This window comes from Pithys albifrons, chromosome 13 (assembly GCF_047495875.1).
Source record: "Pithys albifrons albifrons isolate INPA30051 chromosome 13, PitAlb_v1, whole genome shotgun sequence".
NCBI classification, from domain to species: domain Eukaryota; kingdom Metazoa; phylum Chordata; class Aves; order Passeriformes; family Thamnophilidae; genus Pithys; species Pithys albifrons.
Genome location: NC_092470.1, coordinates 14,326,733 through 14,351,253, shown reverse-complemented (window position 1 = coordinate 14,351,253; position 24,521 = coordinate 14,326,733). Strand labels below are relative to the sequence as shown.

The window sequence follows — 24,521 nt, the reverse complement described above, 5'->3', positions numbered from 1 at the left end:
CCTGTCTTGTTGAAAGGAGGCTTAAAGGCAACAGCTGACAGGATCCCTCCGTGATGCAGGAGGAAAAGGACGCATCTGTCTTCAGGCAGACCGTGGGGAGCCTTGCGGAGGGGAAACAAGCCTCTCTGCCGCTTTTGTTACAGAAATATTTGTTTTCTGTATCCAAATGTGTAATAGAAAATGAAGCAGCTCACCTTTATTAAAGCACTTTTGCATCCCACAAATGAAGGACCCAGATGCTGTTCTTTCTTTGTCTTAAAGGATTAAAAAATGGGAAAGAAGGAAAATGCCTAGGAACAAGTCCTCAGCCTGGAACACACTCTTGTATCCCACTTAAGTTATCCAGGCTTGGACAGGAGCAAATACAAGGACAGGGCAGACTGAAGTAAGTCTGCTTGTAGAGATCTCCAGATCTGTCACTTTGTGTCAGCTTGGAGGTGGAATCTTTCCCTGTGTTTCCAGAATACGACAAATTACAGTTTCTACCAGGGCTGCAGCTTGGACACACCAAGCAATGTTTTCTAGAAATCATCTGAAGCAGAACTTTGCTCTAGGCCCTACTGGTGGCAATTGTAGGCTGTGCACAGGGTAGGGCTGCCATGCACAAACACTGGGAAACAGACTTTGGAACTTCAGCAGGCAGGTTGTAGATGTGACCAGGGACAGCACTGAAGACATTAAAACTTCAAACTTTCAGCCACATCTTCACCTTTCATAGGTGAGACCCAGGAGCAGTTTGATTCTCCCACTTGAGCTTTCTTGCTCTTAGGCTTGGAGGAGTGTGGCTGGGCTGTGGCTGGAGGAGGGATGAAGGACACTTGGCCCCTGGACTTCTGCTCTTTGCTGGCCTGTGTAGGCTTCCCAGCTCTGCCAGTTACTCCTGCTTTGGCTTGGCAAGTCACATAAATGCTCTGCCCCTCATGCCATCAGTGCAAGTATGGGCAACCAGAACCTTATTTTGCTATGACCGTTTTTTGGACTTCAACAGCAAAAAGGCCTCCATGAACAAACTTAGTGAGCAATAATAATTTCAAAAGTACTGAAAATAGGTGAAATCAAAGAAAGGAAAATCAATTAAGAACAAAAGCCTGTGCTGCTCTGAAGACCAGCTCTTTTTCTGGTAAATAGGTGATAACTAGTTACTACTTTAGTCATAGGTTGCAATTTGTCTATGCAGAGACAACTTTACTAAAAAGCCTTACGACACTGCATGAGATAGCATGGAGCAGTTCTCAGCAAAGCACTTTGCACAGACAGGATGAGGTCTACAGGACACCACTACAGAGAAGACGGAAAATCTCACAACAAACTGGGCTGTGGAGACCCTCTTAGTTCTCACTTTTTGGCCCCCCCACCACCAGCCTTCACATGTCAACAGCAACAAATCCTCCCATTGCACAGAGAGCTCTCAGTGCTGCAAGAAAATAAGCTCAGCTGGGATTGTCCCCAGCAGCATGGCATTGACTGTGGTTGGGGCAGGACTAAGAGGGCTGCAGGGAAGAAGGCAGGTAAGAACATGGGTAATCACATGTGCTGCTCCTCATCTTCCCCTGGGCTCTTCTCTTTCCTACTCGCTCCTTTCTGTAGCTTCAGCAGTGATGGAACCAGAGTACCTCTCTGTTTTCTCATCACTGCCCAGTAACTGCACTGAGACCATTTTTCTCAGCATGGGCTTTTCTGCTGCACAGTGAAGACTGGTTCTCTCACTGGTGATTAAACTTAGTGGCAAGCCAGTGTTCTGGCCTGGGAGAGGTGATATGTCTAAGCACAAATCTGATCACATTTTTCCTCCTCCCAAACACAGTAACTTCACTTGGCAGCTGTCTATCACATAATGAAAACTTGCTGAATCAAGTCAAGACCACGGGTCAATCCTTTCTCAGCTAGCTGATAGAAATCATTCTCATAGCCAAATATGCACCTTGTAAGCAGAAATAAACCAATCTTAGTTCAAGCATCAGGCTAGAAACCATAGCTCCTTAGCCTGAAAAGCCCTTCCCTGCTCCAGTGACACATGCCTGCTCCAGCGTGCTTCAAACGCTTTGTAAATCACATCTGCTGTAGCTGGGGAAGGGTGAGAAACACGCTTTCCCCCCAGGGAGGCTGCCATCCTGGGCAGGCAGGACAGTGCAGACAGGAACAAAGGGAGTGTGCAAGACAAGGGGACAGTGCGAGCACAAAGCACACAAGAAAAGGCTGGAAAGGTATTCCTGGCTTACTGAGTCTGTCCCCAGAAATGAGTGCAGGATTAGCCTCTGCACTAAATCTGGGCATTTTTATCTAGTTGCTTTCTGAACTTCTTTAATGACAGGCCCTCAGCAACCTACCCCTAGCAAATTATTCCATTGTCTAAGTGATAACCCTGTTGGAAAAAAAAAGTGTTCTGAGGTCAAACCTAAACTGACTATTATTTCCTCTTCCATATTTTATGCACTTATCAGTCAGGTTTTCAGTTGCCTTTCCTCTAGGTCCCTGTATAAAGTTTCTTTAATCTAACACCAGAGGTCACAGCCTGTAGTCTTTATCATCTCTTTGGATTACCTTTAATTTATCAATGTCTTCAAATAATAGCGTATAAAAATAGGCAGTAAGTATGGGATGACTTCAGAGCCATCCCAAAGCATGTGACTGTGAGCTGGGGTATCACAGAGAGTCTGTGTGTAGGCATCTGCATGGATGTCTAAGCTACAAGCATGGCCAGGACTGAACAGGAGTAAGGATAGTTGTTTAGAGATGCCTGATCAACATCTGCACACATTTCAATGAGGAAATAACCAAGCAAATGAGCCCAATCACTCAACAAAACTGATTTAGTGTAACGTTTCCTGATCTCCTTTTGCTCTGAGCATCAGACTGCTGCTGGAGCTGCCTTACCCTGTAGTAATCAGTGCTGTAGACATCTCTTGACATCCCAAAATCTCCAATCTTCACCAGCAGGTTGGCTCCGACCAAGCAGTTCCTGGTGGCCAGGTCTCTATGGACAAAGTGCTGGGAGGCAAGGTATACCATTCCAGAGGCGATCTGGCTAGCGATGTGGAGCATCTGGGATAGCCCTAGCTCCCCTTTGGCTTGTCGAGGCTGCCCATCCACGAGGATCATAGCATCTGGGCCATGTGCCCTATAGGGAGGAAGAAGCAAAAAGCATAGAGTTGGGTCTCAAAAGTGACCAGAAGATGGGAATTCCACAGGGTCGCTGTTTCTGCTGGAGTGGGGACTAGCCCCCACCATCTGCACAGCTCCAGTGGAAAGGAAGAAAGAAAAGTTTAAGAGAGCAGGAGGTTGGGGGAACATTTGGTGGGTGAATGGGGGCCACACATCTTTATCCCATCCTTTGTCTACTGCAAACAACCTCTTGTGGCCACAGATGGAGACTGAATGCCAGAACAGTGGGACCGCTGACTTGATGCAGTATCAACACTCTTCTCTGGCAAGACCTATGCAAATTAATGAGCCTCCAGATATTTACTGCTCCATTTAATTCTTGCACCATTTAAAACTTCCCAGAGGTAGACATATCACCCACTTTTCTTCCACAACTGTCATATTCTTTCTACCTCATCTCTTTAATAATCCCAAACAGCCTCCTTTCTTTCCTTTATATCACCAACCAACCACCCCCTGATTGACATCAATACAGCCAGAGACCTCAGGAAAATGTTTCAGAGAAACACTAGCAGCTTCATCCCTGGAAAATCCCTTTTATATCCTGAGCTATCCCAAAGGTAACACAGGTACTGTGAACTGTGACAGCACGAGCCAGTTTAGTTCTGGCTGTCAGCAGATGCAGAGAACATCCTGTGCAAAACAAAGGAAAAACTTTGCTGAGCCAAGTGCATTGCAAATGCAGGACTTTAGGTCAGTCTTATTCCTGTCCCGTCCCTTTTTTGTCCCCCTTCCTTGCTGTGTACCCAGCCTTTCTGTGCCATGCTCCCTCTGTGATATCTCTTCCCCTGGTAGAGCTCACCCTGTGGTAAACAGTGTGAAGGTAGAATAACAAAAGCCCACACACTTAGGGAAATACAAGAAATGTTGCTGTGACCTTCCTTCTTGTGACTAAGACACAAGACAACATTTCCTCTGTGGCTTTCATACTGTTCTCTTTGAAATTATTCTTGGTATTTTAATCCTGTCATCAGCAATAACCCCACAGAGAGACAGCAAATTGAAACTGCACATTCAGAGCTTTCCCTCCTCCTTGACAAGGGACTGAACAAAGCAACACAAGATCCAAACTGTTTCTCATCTTTATCTCTGTTCCCAAGTTGCTGTGTTGGGCTTGAGGGTGCACCAAAGGGATGAGCATCCAGATGTTTATGTTTCAAGCATCAGTTTTCCAAATGCCTCCCTCTTCAGCTACCTCCTGTTGCCCCTACCACTGGAAGCATGGCTCTGAAGGTCCTCTCCTGGTAGAAAGGATGGCTGGAAGAGGAGAGGAACTGCAGAAACAACTGCTGAGGAGCCAGGAGTGTTTTTGGGAGCCATGAGTGGGTGATGCTGCTGAATGTGGGATGAGTTGTCTGGGAGCAGCAGTGTGAGTAGCAGAGCTGGAGCTGCCAGAGGCATCTTGGAGCCCCATGGGTATGGTGGGAGCAGCAGCACACTTGAAGAACTGCTGAAGAAGGTGCAGAAAAGTGCATGCAGAAATGACTGTTTGATGTCTTATTTAAATAGCCCACAGACGTGTTTACCCCAGGAAACTACTTGGTGGTGACAACAAATGGTGACAGCAGGTGAAGCTGAGCCAGGACTGAGCAGTTTAACTAAAAACAGCAAAGCAGGAAAAACAGTAGCTTCTAAAACTGTTCTAGACAATTTGTGCCAATCATGCCTTGCAGTTGACACCTTATTTAGCTGCAGCTGATACCGGTTGTCATCAAAGGTAAACATTCCTAGGTGAGAAGTGAAGGATGTATTGCTATCTCATTGCTGCCACCTTTTCCAAATACAATAATGGCCCCCAAAGAAATGTCTGTGTCTGAAGGGAACAGGTGGTGTTTAAAAAATGGTCAGCCAACACCTTATTTCAGTGGCTCTTTTGACAACCTACTATACTGGACACATCTCAGTATGTCCTCTATAGTACATACTTGTCCCTCCCTCCCTTCCTCTCTCCCTTTCTCCATCTCATATTGTTATCATCCAGAACGAGGAAGAATCAACACATTTATGAGATAACAGAAAGGATATTAGGACATTTAGTTGTGTCAAGAAGCCTACAGGGAATATGAGAAGAGTATGTCCATATTTTCTTGAGGGAAGGGGTTTAATTCAGCTTTACAGTGGCCATAAAATTGGGTGGATTTCCTGTTAAAGAACTCTGAGTTATTTTCCATCATGGAGTGATGGAGGCTTTGGGGAAAAAAAACCCACCCTTCTGGCTTCTTCTTCTGTCCCAGGACAGTCTGGCAGTGGGGCTGCTTCACCAGAATGGTTGACACAAAAACACAAGATACTTCCAACTTTTCTAACAAACCCTATAGCCTGAGTTAACAGTAAATGGCAATTACTTATTACAGACTGCAGAGGGTCTGTAATGGCAATGTGCAATTATCCCTACTTCAAAATTGCTGCTGTCCTAGACAGAAAACAAAAGCTAGAAAACCAGCAAAAAAAAAAAAGAAAAGGGGGGGAAGGGATGGATAACCCTGGTGAGCAGAGAGAAATGTGGTCACTGCAGAGCCCTTACCAGCAGGTGTGTGTGCCTTGCCACCCACACACCCTGGCAGACTCCAGATCCTGTGCACACCATCCCTAAGGGTGCTGTGCTCCCTGGAGATCAATGCCTGTATTTCTCCATGTCAAGATCTTTTCTAATGGTATTTTCTACTAGGCAGGACGCTACCATTGCAGTCTCTCCCAATGCGGACAGCAGGGTCTGTTGTTGTACCACCAGCAATGGTCTTACACCAGGGGGCTCTGGGAGGTGTGTAGAGCCATCCCAGTACATGCCACCACTAACTCAGCAGGTATGTGTTGATCCTAGTGCTTCCCTTTGCCACACCAGTTAATATTACAGACCAGTAAAACTCTCTGTTCTCTGGGAAGCACAGAAAGGTCTAATAACACTGAGGGGAATTTATTTATTGTATTTTTCTCAAGGAAACTGAGTCTAAAGTGAGCCTCTTCCATTTTACTGCTTTTCCAATTTCTGCAGTTAAACTGGGAAAAGTCCATCTGAATGTCTCTTACAGACTCCCAGCATCCCTGGTCTCCAGTGTCTAGGAGTCACTATCTCCTGCTGCAGGCTGGGTGAATCATCACACTATAAAAATTGCTGCTTGCTGAGGGATGCCAGGTAGCTCTGCATCATCAACCCTTTCTGACCCCTTGCAGGCCCCGTTCCCCAGAGTTTCCCACCAGCAGACACCTGATCTGACAAACGAAGCCCACAGCTCTCTTTCCATATGTACCCTTAGGTATTTTGAGTTTCTGTTTGCTGGGTATAAGCTCTCTTGCTTCCAAAGCCAGCTTCCTTTGGAAAACAAAGGAGTTTCACTGTCTACCACACACCAGCATGCAGAGAAGGGAGCATGTAACTGCTTTCTCCAAGGCTGCACAGGAAGGAGAAGCTGGCAGCTAAATGCAGCTGGAAGATGAGGAGCTGCAATCCCCGGGACCACACATCTGGAAATTTTCTTTTCGTTCATAAAGGCCAAAGATAATACAGCGAGCTTTCCTCTCCGGTGAAACTGGAGATGAATTCCAACAGGCATGAGTGTTTCTCGGACATGTCCCAAGGAAGCGTTGGGACATGGGGATGAGGGGGTCCCTTGGTCCAGCATGATATCAGCCTTAGGGACACGCTGTTGTGTGAAGCAATTCCATGAGTCACTGGCAGTGGGCACAACACATCTTTCTGAGACAGTGAGAGAGCCTGTTTTGGACTATACTGTTCAGGATGTCAACTAGGGCAGTGAGAGAGGTTGTACCTCAGCTGTAATATCTCCCTTCTCCAAGGGAATAAGGCTGCTGGTTCTGCCAGGAAAAATGACGGGTCAATTTTCCAGTCTTTGTGAAGCACTTCAAGAACACCATGTCTCATGCTCTTTTTCAGACTGCCTTCCTCCAGTCACAAGGCCAGGGAACTATTCTTAACACTGCATCACCAATCTGTGCTAAAATACCCTTTCAGCCCAACTCACGGTTTCATGCCAGTAGGCAGAGCTCAATGCTGGGAGGTTGCTGAGCCCTTGCACGTACCACAAAAGAGGGTCCCAGGGTAACTAAGGCTACTACCCCTTGAATGTGGGTCTGAGGAGCTCTGTAAATTCAGTGTGGCAGCAGCCTTCACTCACCCTACCTTGTCAAGGATGTCTTGGATCTATCCAGAGCCTGAGACAGGGACTGAACTATAAAATCACATTCATTATACCCACAACTATGACAAAATGAGGAGGGAAACCAATACAGGAATGTTCCCAGCTCATCCACTGCCCTGTGAACGCCCCAGAGGAGCTGCAGACAGGTTATCACTACTTAGCAGACAAAAGAGAAACCTCCAGGATCCTTTTTCATATCTCTTCTGGTGTAGGTAATTCCTTAGAAGTGAAAACCTCAGGGGAAAACCTGACTGTAATGGTAGAAAAATCCTGAGTGTATCTCAACCGCAAATCTAGACCTAAAGTGCACAAGTTTCTTGTTCTTCCTGCAATCATATTCACACTTAGTAGTCAAAACAGGAGAATATCAAGGGTCCAATTTTCTAAATATTGAGAAATAAAACTGCTAATTATTTCAAGAGGTAAGTACCACTCTACCTGCATCAGGCTTCAGAGAGGAATTTCTTTTTTGTGGAAGAAGAACACCATAAACATCCTCCCACAGCTGCTCCCTGCCCCTTGCTGCTGGTGGATGCAGGGCACACAAATTATCTGCCTTAGGCTGATGAAATGGTTGAATGATGATGGGGGGCAGTGGGGGGCCCCAGCAATTTAGTCTCTCTAGAGAGAGGGAAGGCAATTATGGCACTTTTTCAGGCCTTGCCTGGCTTCTTGAGTAGTGTGGTGCTACAGGTTAAAGGATCTCTGTCTGATGAGGCTTAGGATCCAGGATTCAGTGATGGATTCCACAGGCACTGCCTGAGGCCCTGCCAACTATTCTCAGGTCTTTTTTGAATATAGGAATGAGAACTAGAGACAAGTAAAATGCCCAGGATACCAATTAGATCAAGGACACCAGCAAGTTTATGAAAGGAATATTTTGATTCTTGTGCTGTTGAAGCAGGAGCTGAGTGACTGAGGGAGTGATGGCAAGTGGCCTTTCTGCTTCAGCAGGACATGGCTTTGCTGGGTGTACAGGATTTGGAGCTGCTGGCAGCTGTGTTCGTCTACTCGCACGGGGCAAAAGATTGCAGACATGCTTCCTGCAGCTTCAAACTTGCAGAGGTGGGAGAAAACAACCCTGGTTTCCAGAGCTCACAGGAACCATTCACAGGATTACCTAAGAGAAAATGTTGGGATAAGGCTAATAAAACCACCAGTTATAGTGAAGACCATCACCTCCTACAAGCTGTCCTTGGAACAAGCATCTGTCATGAGTCAGCTCACTGAGTAACAATGTGCACCACTGAGCCAGAACTCACACCAAGTGGCTGTATAGCAACTCCCGTGGTCTCCTGTACACATACCTCAGGAACTTGTTCAGGTCTCCATGCTTCATGTACTCAAAGACCATGATGAGTGGGTCACCATCCCCACACACGCCATAGAACTTGACGATGTGCTCGTGCTGCAGGTTGGTGAGCAGCTCTGCCTCACGCTGGAAATCCTTGCGAGCTGCCAATGTGGGGTCTTTCAGTGCCTGAAATAAGGGACACAGACACACACAAGGTGAGCTCAGGTGAGAGGAAAAGCAGAACTAACAGGTCACAGCATCACAGAGGAGCCAGTGAGGAAGGATGGGGAGTGGAACTGCTGCCACTGGCCCTGTTGCACTGAAAGGGCTGGTGGCCCCACCTTAGCATTTTGTTCATGTAGTTACTGGCCCAGTGGGTTCCCCAGCTCATTTCCTAGGCAGCAGCAAACATGCCTCAGAGGGTAGTAGCTTCCAATTATTCCCAGCTTGGGCGGAATTAGTGCTGGTGACCTAGGGGTGAATGTTCATATCTCATTATTATTAAATTCCTGAGCCAGTCAGTCCTTGCTATCTGTCTTTTATTTTGAACAGCTGACTACTCTGTCTTTATTCAGAAGATGGATTTGCCTGGCTGTGCAGTTATTGTGTAGATTTTTCAAACTGCCTCCGAAGAAGGACACTGTCAAGTCTTTTTTCATAATTTTTAAAATCATGTTTTTATACCCTGCTGTTTATAACAGCTCCCCTGAAAGACTGATGCTGAAATCGGTATCCTTATCGAGAATATCTCATCTCCCACAATTTGAGCATGCCACTTTGCCATTGCAGGGCAGCTTGCAGGCTCCAAGTAGTGTGGAACAGCCCAACATTGCAGAGTTGCCATGAAGATATTGCTGTGGGTGCAGCCAGCAATCAGGGAGGATTCCCCAGGGTTGGTGTCTGGCTTGTCTGTGCATTATTGTGCAGTTGCACTGGAGAGTTAGTTTGAAAGCTGCTTGTTATCATCTCAGGGTATCAAGGGAGGGAACTTGATAAAAAAGTTGAAGTCCAGAACATTTGACAAGATGGAATGGTCATGAGAATCAGCACAGTCTCTGCAAACATTTAAGGAAATGAAGAGGCAAAACTGGTTTTTTACTTGTTGTTTCTCTCCCCATGCCAGGACTGCTTAAGAACAATTCTGGCTTTAATTGGGCAGCCTAACAGAAGCTGAAAAGGACTCAAAGAAACTTGTTCTGGTTATCCTGAGTCAGTCTGATGTGCACCAGTTCCCCTTCAGTGGAGAGGGATCCATGGTACTCCTGGGTGTAGCGAGTCCTCTAGAGCAGGTGCTTTTCCCCTCGGAGCAGATCTGCTGCTCTAAGAGGATCTGTTTTTCCCCAAGCCTTAGGACACTACCTCATCTTTCTCTGCCCCCAAACTAGTAGTTACATAGCGTAATCTATTTTAATTCTTTGTCCTTTGGGATAGCTTGACTAGAGATATTTAGATGGATGTTAGTTACACAGTGCAGATGGCAAAGCATCCATCCTTATCTCAGGCACCCAATTACTTTTAGTTATTTAATATCTTCGTAATGGTGGTGCTACCCTATTTTTCTGCAGGAAAATAGTCCCTCCTCCCATCACTCTTTTCTCCCCCTTTTTTCTGTGGTCGCACATAATATTTCAAGTTGCAGTGAGTTTAGGTTTCCTCTCCTTCACACACAGTCATTTCTACAAGGTGTTAAGACTCTAAGTTTGTAAATATCACACACACAAAAAAAGTTATTATAAACTCCCACATTACTAAGGTTGCACAGCCAAACATTTAGCAATAAAGGAAACAGGAGCTGGAAGGGATAGAAAGGGAAAGAAGATAAGGACCAGAGGAACAGAAGGGATGTCTCAGTAAAATCGCTGGAATGCCTCTCCCAGGAAGATTCAGGATGGATTTTTTTGTGCCTCCATCATATGATTCCTCCATAACTTCTGGCAAATCCATGAGCATCTGCAGGTTGCAGCTGTTGTCACAAAGTGCCAGTTGTTCCAATATTACCTGGAAAATACCCTCTTTTGTGGCATCAGGGCCAGGTCTCCACAAGCACTGTGTGTTTATTGCTACAGTAGGGCTCACTCTGAGTCTGGTACCTGCTGTCCATGGGACTGGAAATGGAGGTCAGTAACACTGTCTTCCACCTAAGTGAATCCCTTCAGCTCAGTTTTCCTGCTTCTCCATCTGCCCTTCATTCCCTGCAAAATGGGAATGATACAACCCCAGGAACTCACTGGAAAGCTGTGAAAACAGGCATACTCACATCTAGGGAGCTCTCAGCACAGGAGTGATCATCACAGTGGAGGAGCTCACAGAGAAATGGAAAATGTGTGTTCAAAGGACATGCCCTGAATACAGCCCCTACAGCATTTCTAGTACTTGACTTTGTCACCTCAACGCTCTTCTCTGGATATAGTTTTTTGTGCATTTCTTAGCATGCTTTTAGAAACAAGCTGAAATAAACAGGAAGCTTGTCTGTGTCATCAAATCAAAACTCAGTTTATCTGTGGGGCTGCCACCTTTAGATTTACTGAAAATCTGAGTCCATCTAAATAGAGTGAGTAACATAGCCACTTTCTTTGGCCCTGGGAGAGAGCCCCTGAGAGTAGGGCAGAGGCAGGCTCTGGGCTGTGGCCTCAGCTGTCCTTAAACAGTGCGTCCTGCTCTCAGCCTCTGTCAGGAGCATGAGATGTTCAGGAAATGCAGCCAAATCTCAACTTAATATGTAAAGACTTTATTCCTCTCTTCTTCTTTTCTTTTTTTTTCTTTTTTTTTTTTTTTTTTTACCTCAGACTTATAATATGGCCCAAATTAGAGGGATTTTTTTTCCCTGCCACTCCCAGAGATGGCAAGAAGCCAGATTCCAAGGCCCTGCTCCATACAGCTGGAACTGTATGATCTTGCAGGATGAAAGGCACTCTGGAGATGTAAGCTCACAGTAGCAATTAACAGAAACAAGTCTGGATGCTGTTTCTGCCTACATGCAAATGAAACTCAGAAGAGACTGGAGAGCCAGGCTCGCTAAGGGATGACTGACACTGATAGGCAGGTACTAGCCCTGTGATCGAGCAATTAATCACATGGGTGTCTTTGCTGCCTCAGCTTTAACCAGTCTCAGAGGTGAAAGGTGCAATCTCGCACTTCACTGCTAGAGCAAAAGGGGACAAATGAGTTAAAAAAAAAAAAAAAAAGGCTTGAGCTGCCAATGATTAGAACAGCTCTCAAGTACCTGGATGCCTCCAGCATCCTGAAGATAGTGCTGGAACCTTTCTCCCTGTAGAGCATCGGTTCAAAGGCAGACCTTGTTCCAAGGAGGTAAGAGGCATCAGTTGAATCCAAGGGATTAGACTATGTCTGTCTGCCAACCAGTAATACTTGAGAGGAGAGCACAGTTCTGCTCTGAGTGGTCTCCTCTGCCCAGAGCCACACTGATGGGCACAGTGCACATGGGGACTATCACAAAGATGCAAGCAGCAGAGCACAAGCCAAGCTGAACTGGTGTTGGCTCAAAATAACCAAAACCGGAGCAACCTGTGGCTAGGCAAGCAGAAACTGAGTGGAGCTGAGCTGAGTAGCTTCACCCATCCTGCAGCAAATTGATCAGAGAAAATTGGTTCATTGTGCTTAGCTTTGAAGTGCTTATTTTTGCTGAGTTCTTTTTTTGTTTCAGCTTCTGCATGTTACACGAAAAGATAAAATCCAGAAGGAGCAGTGCCTCACAGAGGGAGGTGGATCCACACCGGGATGCTGCAGCTGCATGGGAGCTTACAGCTTCCAGATCAGCTTCTCCTCCCTGTCTGTCTCCTGGCCGTGCCAGCAGGAAGGGAGACATTGGCACTGGCGAGAACAGACAACCTTGAAGCGAAACACTGAAATTTTGTGTGACTAAGTGGATTTACCACAATCTCCAGCATCAAATAAATCTCCACTCATGGTCCCAGCCCTCCCCTGCTTCCCTTTCCCATGCAGGCTCATCCAGTTTCACTTTGCCAGCCAGCCCCTGCCTGACTCTGCCATTCTCCTTGGGATTTACCTTCACTGCCACCAGCATTTTGTCATTGGTGGGGCTGAGGTTGTAACACTCGGCCAAGAACACCTTTCCAAAGGCACCTTCTCCCAGCTCCCTCTTCAAAACGATGTCTCTCCTCTTAATATGCTGGACATCTGTTGAAGGGAGGGGAAGAAGAGGGAGAGAGAGGGTTGAGGGAAGAATGAATCAGGGTTAATTCAGGGAATGGAAAACAAATAATTCAATTTTCTTGCAAGCTGCAAGGGATCTGAAATTGCTTTGCAAAAATATCTACAGGGATCTTTTTACCCACCCACAGAATGCAGCCATCTCTGGGTTGGAGCTACCCTCATGCAAAACATCTGCTAGGAAAGTACTTGAGGTTTATCCCGCTCTCACGACACGCTCGTGGCAAACTTGCCCACAGGGAGAGGAATCTTTGGGGTAAATTCTTCTGCAAAGACCTAATCTCTTTGGAATGATCCTGGAAATAATCCATCTCCTGTGAGGTGTAACAAAGGTCACATATTTCCGATGCCAGGCCAGGCGAGATTAGAAGGTCCTGTTGAGTTTTGCATTTCAAATGGGATTAGTTTAAACCCAAACATGGCTGAGTTTTTGAGGCTGAACCTTAGCAAGTCAAACCATTCTCAAGAGGAGGAGTAGGACCACTGACCCCCATGCACCTTAAGGCATGAGGAGGAGCTGGCTGGAGGCACTGAGTACTGTCCCGCAGCAGGACCTAGACCCTGACCCTGCAGCCTTCTCCTACTCGGCTGTTACCTCAGAAAGAAGGTCATACCAGGATACAGTCACTGGAACAACAGACAAACTGAATCCATTAGTTTCAATGATCCTTTCCACTGACACTGAGGATGGGGAAGACTGACAGAGAATAGTAACCAAGGTTTCAGGAAGAAGCAGAAGAGCAATAGCTATTAATTTACCAGAGGTACAGAGGCCAATGAAAATTGGTCGGCTCAGCTAACAGGTCATTCCTAAGGGCTGGATCCACCCAAGGATCAGGCACTTACAAGGGTAGGTTAAGCGACTACAGGACATTCATTAACATGATTAAATGCCACTAGTTGCTGGGAAAACTTGGGTGTCTCCATACTCTCTTCTGGGGACAACACTAGGGCATAGTTACTTGCTAGCAAAACCTCCAAGCACCTTTCTGACATCAAAGCACACCTGCAGCTCCTCAGCAATACAAAGAGGAGTTTTTAATGCCCATAATAACCTATGGAAGCAGCTAGAGATGCACAGCCACGATAACATTTTCTGGAGGGACAGTGTCCAAAACTTCATCTCTCTAAATTGTCCTTCAGTGTAGGTTACTGCCTCCCTTGAGAACTATGGCAGCAAAGACCACCCCGAGCTTCAGACTCAACATCATGGCAGGTCAGTGGAGAGCTCTACACTTTTCTCCAGTGCTTGGTGAGCAAAAGCTGATTCATGAGGGGTTTCCTCAGGCAGACGCGTTGAGACAGTGCCCTCTTTCCACTCCTACCATGGGGTGTTTATAACCCTGAATCTGTTTGCTCACAGACCAATTTTGAGTCTTTTCCATCTCTTCCATGTGTGACAGTTATGCAGCTCTTAGCTCAGGTGCATTTCCCTTGGGTCACTGCAGATGCAGGAGGTGGAGGTGACTAGCTCCAGGTTTAAGACTGGCTGCAGGGACACATCACTAACAGAGATCACAATCTGCCACTAACTTCGGCCACCCAGATGCCCAGATAGGCACTTGTATTTACCCAAGGGGGCATGTTCCCCACAACAACACAGGTACCACTTAATGCATCAGAACTCCAATGGATTAGAAGACAAGCATCCTAATGGATTTCATGTAATTAAGTTTTTTAATTAGGAGCTCAGAGGCAGGTTTAAGGAGCTGCCATCTCTGGGCCTTTGGCTTGTTTGGAAAAATGGATGCCATGAGATTGTATAAGCAATGGGCCTTGTAATGAAAGATGCCTCTCTAGGGAATTCCCATTGACCTTTTTGTTAATTGCTCAGTAGACTGAAAATTATTACTTACCAATATTAATAATATTATTAACATTAAGGCACAGGGTAGTAGATACATCCAAAAGGATTCTGGTTTTAAACCTGCAGTGACAGCCAGGGAGAACAAATCACATGTGGACTTTGCCTTCTCCACCTGGTTGAGCTGAGTATTAAAAGAGTACCTTGAGAAATCTGAGATATTACGTGCTGAAATGTTAAGTGATGCACTTGGGTGAGGAAAGTCATAATCTAAGAGAAGCTCAAATGGCACCAATTTACTTAATAGAGTAGACAAAAAGTATTTTTTCCTCTTTCACTTGGCAAGCATTTCTATAACACTCATCACTACAGTACCTTGGATTTACTGTATTAATAAACCACATATTTACATCGTTGGTTTCCTGAATAGCAGCAGTCAAGAAAGCTGTGGAGGAATGATCTTGTACTAAGATGACCCCAAGGACACTTCAAAAAATTCAGAAATGTAGCAATTACAACCCAATTGCCCCATTTAGTGTGAGATAAAGTTAAAAAGGAAACTGTCTCAGAATAACCAGCAATACTATATGAGAATATTTACACTTCTTATGAGTAACACCATGAGAACTGAAGCAAACCTCTCTTTTGGTACTCTCCAGGGTTTTGCCCAAAGCATTTAGCTTCCAATTTTTCCTTCCAATAACGTCTTAATAAATGATCAGACATCTCTGAGAGCTGGCATCCAAACTGCATAATTATGTCTACATTATTAAAATATTATCCCATCTGTGTTCAAGACCAAATTTTGCAGAAAGTTGTTAGTCACCTGAGAAAAGGTGACTTTTCAGGGAAAATTTATAGAAATAATTAAAAGTGATATTACAGCAGATAGAGTTGAACTAAGAGGAGCAATCTTTTTGCAGTGGTCAACTCATGTAGCACTCCTGGATTTAAAATAAATTTTGGTGGTTATAAAAATAAAAGGGTCATGAAGTTAATTAGTTTGACAGAAACTGGACACTCTTGATCCAGAATCAGAAAAGCACTTTTGTTGACACAATTTCTCTCAACCTCAATTGACCATAAATTTTGCTTTACAGTATTTTAGGCACGAATGCAATAATGTGAGTTATAATAAATTGCTTTTTCACATGCTAGGGGCCTAAAATGGTGAATTTTACACCAAAATCTTCCATTCACAGTGAGATGAGCATTATGATTAATTCTAAATTACTATTAAATATGGTCTGTGACCATAAAGCAGTGACAAACCACCTCGGAGCAGTGCAGATGGCTGTGTTATTGTGCTAACCCTGCACCTCTATGCTTGTCTGTCCAGGTTGTAACTCATAAGGAAGGCCGAGTAGCCATGAAGGATGCGCTGCTGCAAGGGCACCTCAGAGGTTCATCTGCATAAATCTGTTTACCTCCTTCTGGAGAAAGCTGAGCCCTGTCTGATAAACAGCTGGTGTTTATTTGTTTTAGGCAGGCAGTGGTGTGCTAATCTGTCTCGGCTGTGTTGCAGCCAGCCCTGTAGACAAGGTGTATGCAAACTGCCTTCCCCTAAGTACCACTTGTTTGGTTTTTTCTCCCCTTGTACCATTAACTTTTAAAAACAAGCCAACAAGACAATTCAAAAGAACCTATGCAGGAGCCACAGCAAGACCTGACAGGAAAATAGGCAGAGTTGACAGCACGATAGGAACTCATTCAAAGCTGTGCTATACCCGCAGGAAGAATGTGAGTGCACAACACTGCAATAATTCCAGTTCAAAATGAAACATCTTTCAGTCCTAGTTTTGTGTTTACTACATGACACAGTAGGAAAGTTGGGCAGATTCTCTGCCTTCCTTCTTGTCCATGAAGATTTAACACATGGAGAAGGTGTTTCAAGCTTTTGCCTTCACTGTTGTTCTGAATAGCCCATTAACCACATCAGAAAGCACCGGACCTGCAGCTGGTTGGAAATAGCCTGTGATTTCAGTTCAGTGATGGCAGCAGGAGAGTAAGTTAGAGCATCAACAAGAATAAGTCTGGAACACTGCACCCACCTCTACAAATAGCTTCCAAAGAAGAAATCTTTCACTTTCTCTGGAATAGCTGAGGCAGAAGGGTGGCAGCTCTAGGTGTTACCTAGACACCAATGAACCTTTTGCAGGACAACTGACTTGATCTGTGCTTCAAGTGAATTTAGTAAGAAAAGTGGCTGTCTAAAACCAGAAACTTCTTCCTCACTTGCTCCAATGTGGCCTTAGTCATGTCTGTTCCTCTCCTCACCACAAACACATTCTACTTTGCTAAATTTGCAAACCCAGCACAGCCATAAAATACAGGGGGAGAAGAGGGAACAAGGTTAATTCTGCATTTCTCATACATCAATCTAGCATGTTCTGATGGGTCACTTCTGCATTGGTCCTTGTGATTGAGCCTGGAAAAGCAAAAACTTTTCGACTCATCATTCATTCAATGGTTTTTCTCCCATCATATTGCAGAGTGTCTCTAGCTCACGGTAAGGTCAAGGCAAAAAGACCCCGACTCAACCTCCAAATCCCAGGTAGAGCATATGGAGCTGGTAACAGACTGGGTGAAATGAAAACAACTTGTTTTGAATAACCACCAGATTTCAATCACATGAGCGGATATTGGGACATTGCATTGGTACCTTTCATGAATCTAATTTTCCAATTACTGTCTAATTTCTAAATCAGTCCCGGGCACCAAATGAAGAAGAGAGGGGTTCAGTGACATTGCAAATTCTTCATTTCAAATTCCCATCACAACCAGAATCCTTAAAAACCATGGTTCGATAATACAGTTGAAACCTGGATGCACATGATTGTGTTTGGACACAGATGACTACAGTGGGAGGTAAATGGGCAAATCAAACTCCAAGCAGAGTAAACCATGAACAGTGCCAGTATCACAGCAAAATGCAAAACTGCTAATGCTGGATAATTTATACCAGGTCAATTTCAATTGTTAGATTAATTAATTTCAATTAATTTCAATTAATTCCTCACATCTCCTTCTTTCAAACTCCTGAACAGCAAGCAGTCTGTTTTGTTGTATTTCTAGTGGGTTTTGTGATCTTATTAATTCACACACACCATGTAGTTTGCTGGGGGAACAGAACAAAGTTATAGAAATTTCTCCATTTACTTTTGCCACCCTTTTCATCAGAAGATTTCTCTTTTAGCCTAGAAAAGATCAATATCAATTGTCTATACGTTTTTTCCTTCTCCCTCACATATGGCCCTGTTTTCTCCAAAGGTAGGTCCTTTCCTGCACCTCTCCATCATCAGCTCCTCCCTCCCTCTGCTTTTTCACATATTTTTTTCTCTCATTCTTCTTCTCCATTTTTTGCCCCTCTTTCTGTTCAAGCCCTGTTTTAAAACTGAATTATTTTAGTTCTGTTTCTAGGGTATCCTGATTTGAGTCTGATCCTGCACTCTTTGCAGATATGGCCTTGATTTTCATAAGCATTTAAAGCCTCATTTGCATCAACAGCACTTTATAAATGATAACAACAATGACATTTTTAGTAGTGGCTGAGTCATTTGCTATAACAACTAATTTATGCCAAAGAATTGCCTCTTTTCTTTCTACATAAGTTGTCCACAAAGAGGTAGCAAAGTTCTCACTTAGTCAATAGGATTCATTCATTTCTTTCTTGATACTGCTGAAATAAGTCTTAAGAATAAACACTGAATAGCTTTGCTGAGCCATGACAATTAAAATCTAACAAACAAAGCTTATAATTTACACTGGAAATCTTGATATTAAGACATGTAAGTACAAAGCAGAGTGCCTTTCATGTGAGGCAGTCAATCGCAGTCTGGATGTTAACCAAACATGCTGATGAGTTACCCGATGTACCTGACCAGAGCAAAGCATGCACACTGGGTAGGACCAGATCAAAAAGCCTTGCCACTGGAGGCCTGGTAAGTCATTCTCTCACAGACGTGTCTCATAGTGAGAGAAAATAACGCATAGGCAGGCTGCACAGAGCTGGAGTCTCCCTCCTGGCCTGGTGCAAATCCATCAAAGTCAATGAAGGATATTGATTTCAATCATGGACTGCTGTGAAGTACATGTAAACAAAGGGAGAATCAGTCCCACACCATTTTAAAAAATGGAGATATGAACAGCCAGTTTCTTGTCTCTGCACGGGCTCTGAATAGGTAGCCCTCCACTTCTGGTGGCTTCTCTCCCAGCTCTGACATGAGCCACCTCTGGGTACACGCTTCAGCAACTCGGCACTGTGCCCAGACACTGGTTCATTGCCAAGTTCCTCTGTAAGGCACCCTTCAAGGACTTGGATTCAAAAGACTCATTGATTATAAGTACCAAGCAGTTCTGACATATATCACAGAGGCTTATGCAAAGCATATCTGTATCTTTGGGAACTTGGTGGAGCAACTACAGTCCTTGGCTCAGTCAAGGATCGCACACCTCCATAATGAACTTAAAAGATATCTACTTTTACGTTTCTGCAGTTCTTTTCATTTTCTTACCATATGCTTCATTCCTTCTGAGCAGTGCAAGGCATGAGTGCAGATCCCAGGTGGGAAGGAGACATTATTGCCCAGCTGACCCAGCAGACCCAGAGCTAATGCACTACATGCTGCTAAATGAACCTCAGTAAAAAATAACAGGCCTTGACATATTTAGCTGGACAATCTAGGTTAAAAAAATTATCCAGAATGCCAGCCTACACCAGGAGCTGCCAGAGTAATCAACCTCAGGAAAATGGAAGACCAATCTGTGCCTGCCAGATCTCTGATGCTTTGTAAATACCTTATATCCACCACTTCCAAGCACATCTCTGGCAATCAGGACATCATGAGCTACTCTGGCTTTTGCTGGTGCAATAGCAGATGGAGAGGGAGCACTGACCCAAAGGGCTGCCTTTCAACTTTCAGTTAACTCCAGTCAGCCCTGATTCCAGGGAGAGCCACCTTTCTGCAGAGGGATATCATTTGCAGCATGGAGTGACTGGCTTAGCACTCATGAAGCTGCCATAACCTGATCTGCAGCACGAGCTCCAAATGCTGCCACACAGCAACCACCAACAACAGGCCACATGTACAGTGCTCTCAGAGCTGAAGGTAAGGGGAAAGGGAGTGCGTGTATGTAAAGGAGCAGACAGAAAGGTTAAGCACCCCTTAAACTAACAACTCATCAGATGCAAGTCCAGAACCTTCCTCACCACATCACACAGAAAATCATTTGGAAGCAGGTAACATTACCTGGTGTGACATTACCTGGGGTGACATACCTGCAAAGTTTAAACCCAAAGCAAAGTCTCATTTTCTTCATGACTACTGGGTGCTGGACAGTCTCAACTGGGATGCACAACACTGCATAGTCCTGCATAAACAACAGCCATTCCAGGAAGATCCCAAAGCAAAGGAGCTAAAACAAGAGGAAGAATCGTGTGCATCACCCACAGCAAATGTTTGACGATGATAACAGCAGAATATAAAGAAAATCTCCAGCTCATCCATGTTTTGCATAGCAGCAGGCTCTTGCCTTTGAGACAGCATCCACCTCTCCTCTTCCTGAAGATTTGCAACTTTCTGGAGTTACTCAAGCAAGAGCTTATATCAACAGGACCCCTCCTTTATACAACAAATCCCTTCATCTAAGCTGTTGCCAATGGTTAAAATGTCCTTTAGTAAGGAGCCCTGGAAAACTTCCCAAAGGAAATTAAATGTTTGCAAGGCTCCTTGTGGCCACTGGGGTTGGGGTTAGAGGGCTGGTACACAGCTATAAGCAGGGTCCCACTTGTACCCCAACCCAGTCTCTCCCTCTGCCAAACCTGCTTCTGCCTAAGACATATGTAAATATTCCCTCAGGTTAGGACAGTTACCCTGGTCCCTCTTGCTGTTGTCACCTCTACAAAGCTGGTAGTTTTGTAGGTTCACCCTGCGCTTGCCAATGTGTATGCATCAGCTCCTCAGCTGGCTCCCACAGTTACACAAAACACTGCTGACAGGATCAAAACCTTATTAACATTCCAGAAAAAAAGACTTAAAAAGCATCCAGTGATTCTCAATATCTTCTGCACCTTCTCAAATAATTTCTGGCTGACGCTAGGCTGGAAAGATAAACTGCCTCTCCAGATTCAGGAGTCTGTCTCCTTAGACATCCAGTACCAATTTCACATCCCAAGCGAACACTCAGGCTCTGCATTTTGTGTACAAGGGTTAACACACAGCTGGGCTCTTCTGAGACTAAGACCATTAGGAGATATGTAGAGAAGGAACAAGAGTGTCCTGCAGAGGTCTTTGCACTCGGTGAAACAGCCAAGAGCCCCATGGCAACATATCACAAAGGGGATCTTACACAAACATCTTCCTCACCGACTCACTGATACACTCCAGCAGCTCTTGGAACCAGGGAGTGGGATTCTTGGCAGGGCAGGAGGAAAAGGGAAAGAGAGAGGAGAAGGCAGTCTTTCTGGTGAGCATGTTTTCTTTCCTCCAGCCAGGCCCCTAGGTCCCCTGCTGCCAAAGCACTCAGAATAAAACATTAATTCAATACCACACATTTAATTACACATTATTTGAAAGTGAATTTATTTAACAGAGGAAAATAGTCTTCAGAGAGCATCTGCCTCCCTCAGACTCATGCATCTGCAGGGAGGGGGGCTTGTAGAGGAGATAGGAGGAATAATAGTTTGTTTTACATCAGCAGCTATTGCTGTTCAGTTCATCCCTTCAAAAGGAGAGATCTTAAAGATATAGAGTTGTGTTTTGCAGGAACTTACTGGCTGATTTGATTTTCCAGCTAGTTTTCACTTGATTGGAAAGTGCTGCTGCAGAAAGATACCACTTGTCTTTATTTTTTATTATTTTTCCGAGGGAAAGGAGGGATTACTGGTGGAGGGATGGAGGAGGATTGGCTGCCCCTCGAGGGACAACGTGATAGTCAGAATTCAGGCTTAAAGCTTTAACAACACAGTAATCAGACACTTAACAGGATCCTATTGGCGAGATGGATAATCACAAGAAAGCTGGAAGTGACCAAGTCTCAGCAGCAGCCTCACAGCATTAAGAATGTCTCCCAGCAGGAGTGCAGAGGCTTACCTTCTATGCCTGAGGTCCCAGGGGCTTTTGGCTATCAGTTCCCCCAGCCTGCAAGCTGACTGCCACGGTTCTGCCTGCTCCACTGGGGCCAGGAGCCCCGCAGCACCTGCTTTCAGGCAGCATCGAGCATTACATTTCCTCAGTCAAAACTCCACTAGAGAGACTGGAACAGACTCCAGTGTTTGGTGCAGGCAGCAGTCCCTCTGTCCCTGCATGTGAATCATGCTGAGCTGCTGCAAGGTCAGAAATGAGATGCCAGGTCCTTTGCAGGAAGGAGTTTGCTCTCTGTAAATGCAGCCTGAACTTTGCCTTTGCTGTGCTCTGGGTTATGGCACCCCACAACGTCCCAGCAGGAGGATGTCACACAGGGTTGGTTTAACTGGCTCATGCCACCTGAGCCTTTCTCCCAACTTTCATCCCTGCATCAGGTCTTCCTCACACTCCTTAATTGGGGAGCAGCACTGAAATGCTCTCTCATCTTCACAACAGCCTTGATTAGACTACCTTCCTGCCCTGGAGTGACAGGCAGAAAAAAACTGCTGTGCACCACCACTGCTAGCACTCAGGAGAGCTCAGCCCAGCCAGTACTGACCTCCACAGCAGGGTGTTTCCCTGACAGACCCATATCCTACAGTCAATTACTACCCTTTTTGGCCTCAGCAGACAGATCCTGCTGGTGTCATCCCCTTTCCATGGTCAGCTACAGTTGCTTGCACACCCAGGTAGAAACTGCAGCACAGGCTTCGGGTCACAGCATTAAGCATTTAGTTGTAGTTTTGAGGATGTAGATGGTTTGGATACTACGGTTTCAATGCTGTTCAGTCTCTGTCCTGATTCATGACTCGATGTTATAAAAATCCAGATATACTGAATATGTTCTGGAAACTACAAGACTATTAGAAGGGTGCCATTAAAGAAAGATGTATGGTGTGAAAGTACTTCACATGCTGCTCTACAACTGTGGTTCCTAGTGCAGAGTCCACTCTGAAGAGGGTAAGAACTGGCCCCAAATTTGCGTGCAAAATTTTTAGATAAAATGCAGTTCCCTCCAAATGTGGAAGTGCATAATGGCTTGAAGAAAAATCTATTGTGACACAATCTCTGGACCATCTCAAAGCAGGAAATTTGGTGACAGGGCCTTGTCTTCTGCATTTTCCAGCTAGAGCTCCAGGCAGGTTGGAAAAGTTTCTGATTGTTGCCATCCTCACCATCATCACAAAGGAAAAAGACAATTTAGGAAAAAACATATCATCTGATATTTCTGTTGGTGTTTTGGGGGTTTTTTTGTTGTTGTTTCTGTGAACTTCGGGTAACAATGTCTTTTCTTGCCCCATGCTGAGTCATTTTCCCACCAACAACTTCCTTTGGTAATCATTAAATGAGTGGCTAATGCAGCCAAACCCATGGAACAAGAAAATTCCAGAAGTGAGGCCATATGGAATAAAAACATGAGGTGTTAAAAGACAAATCTCAGGCTCAAGTTATGATTTCACTAGAAAGTCTCTCTCTCTGATTTGCCCAATTTCCAGCTCTCCCCTTCCTTCCCACCTCCTGCAACTCCCCGTCTCACAGGACTGAAATAGGAGGTGCGCTTGTGTCTATGTCTTGATGAGGTGTTCCCTCGGACTCACATTTCCTAACACCCCAAACGGACCTTGCTCCATCTTTGTTTCTGCCTGCAGTCTCCCTAGCTTTCTCCCTACTTGTTCTGCCTGCACATCCCTTTTTCCATCTTGCCAACTTCTCCTGCAGAAGGAAACCCCTGAAGGAGGAATAATGTGAGACAGCTCTACCTGCTGGGCTCTAAAATTACTGTGGTTTGGGTGATTTAGGCTATTGTTGAGGCAGCAAATTATGCAGAGAGGGATAAAGAGGAGGAGGATCATACAAAGAATTAGCTAATCTGATGGGGATAGCAGCTGGTCCTCATTTAACCCTCCAGGTCTGTACTTGATGGGGCATCCTTTGCTCCTTTGGCCTATGTCTGAGTCACGAGTAGGATGCAATGAATATTGTACTGGTGCTCCTGTGATTCTGCACACCAAGAGAAATCTACCTTTTCTCTAAGGTTCCCCTCGTTGCTGAAAAAGAAAGAAGGTAACAGCAGGACAGGTCTAGATGAGAGAAAGGGGCCCACCACTACCCTGGGTCCATCCCACAGAAAAGAACCCCTGAAACAAGGTGACATCGATGTGTTGACTTCTGAGCTCCTGCATAGTGGGATCTGACTTGTTTCACAAGCGCTGGCTGAGCAGAGGTATTGTCCAGTCAACACCACCTTCCTCTCCTTGGCAGTAACAGAGCTCTTTGAAGAATAAGAGGTGAACCAGAAAAAGGTCTCCTTGGATAAGGCTTTGAAAATCCCTCATCACTGGGAGTTTGGTGCTGTTTAAGGAATCACATGCATCCTTCCCTGATGGCATTGCTTCACCTTATCCCTGCTGTGTCCTGCCCTTGTTGTGGTGAGAATCCATCTTGTTTTATTTTCTCTGACACTCCCAGCATGGGGAGAATTTGTGATGATTAAACAATATGTATTTGTCCATTTGTCTGTCATCTTTCAGCAATGTCTCATGCCATTGTGAGCCAGCTGGTTGGGGTGAATTTTCACAAAAAAACCCAGCATGAACTTCACTGAATGCAAGAAGGGGGCAAAAAGAATTTTAGAGTTTTCTTCTGTGGCCAAACATCAGTGTCTGCACCAGGGGAAAAATACCCATTTAATTCTTCTTAAAGGCCCTGGTGAGACTCAAGAAAACATTCTGCAGTGCTGTTAGCTTCAGAAGACATGATTAATTGCAGATGGTGAAAAGGTGCATGTT

General features: G+C 45.0%; 1 protein-coding gene across 3 annotated transcripts in view; it reads right to left on the bottom strand.

The window, feature by feature from the left end:
- The window catches only part of NTRK3 (neurotrophic receptor tyrosine kinase 3), a 220,555-nt gene that overhangs the window by 40,843 nt on the left and 155,191 nt on the right, over window positions 1-24,521 (bottom strand). For all 3 annotated transcript variants that reach the window (XM_071568920.1, XM_071568921.1, XM_071568924.1), the window contains exons 13-15: window positions 12,641-12,771; window positions 8,627-8,799; window positions 2,875-3,118 (exon numbers count right to left, since the gene is read on the bottom strand). In XM_071568920.1, the coding sequence (XP_071425021.1) occupies window positions 2,875-3,118; window positions 8,627-8,799; window positions 12,641-12,771 (548 nt within the window). The remainder of the gene's footprint in view (window positions 1-2,874; window positions 3,119-8,626; window positions 8,800-12,640; window positions 12,772-24,521) is intronic.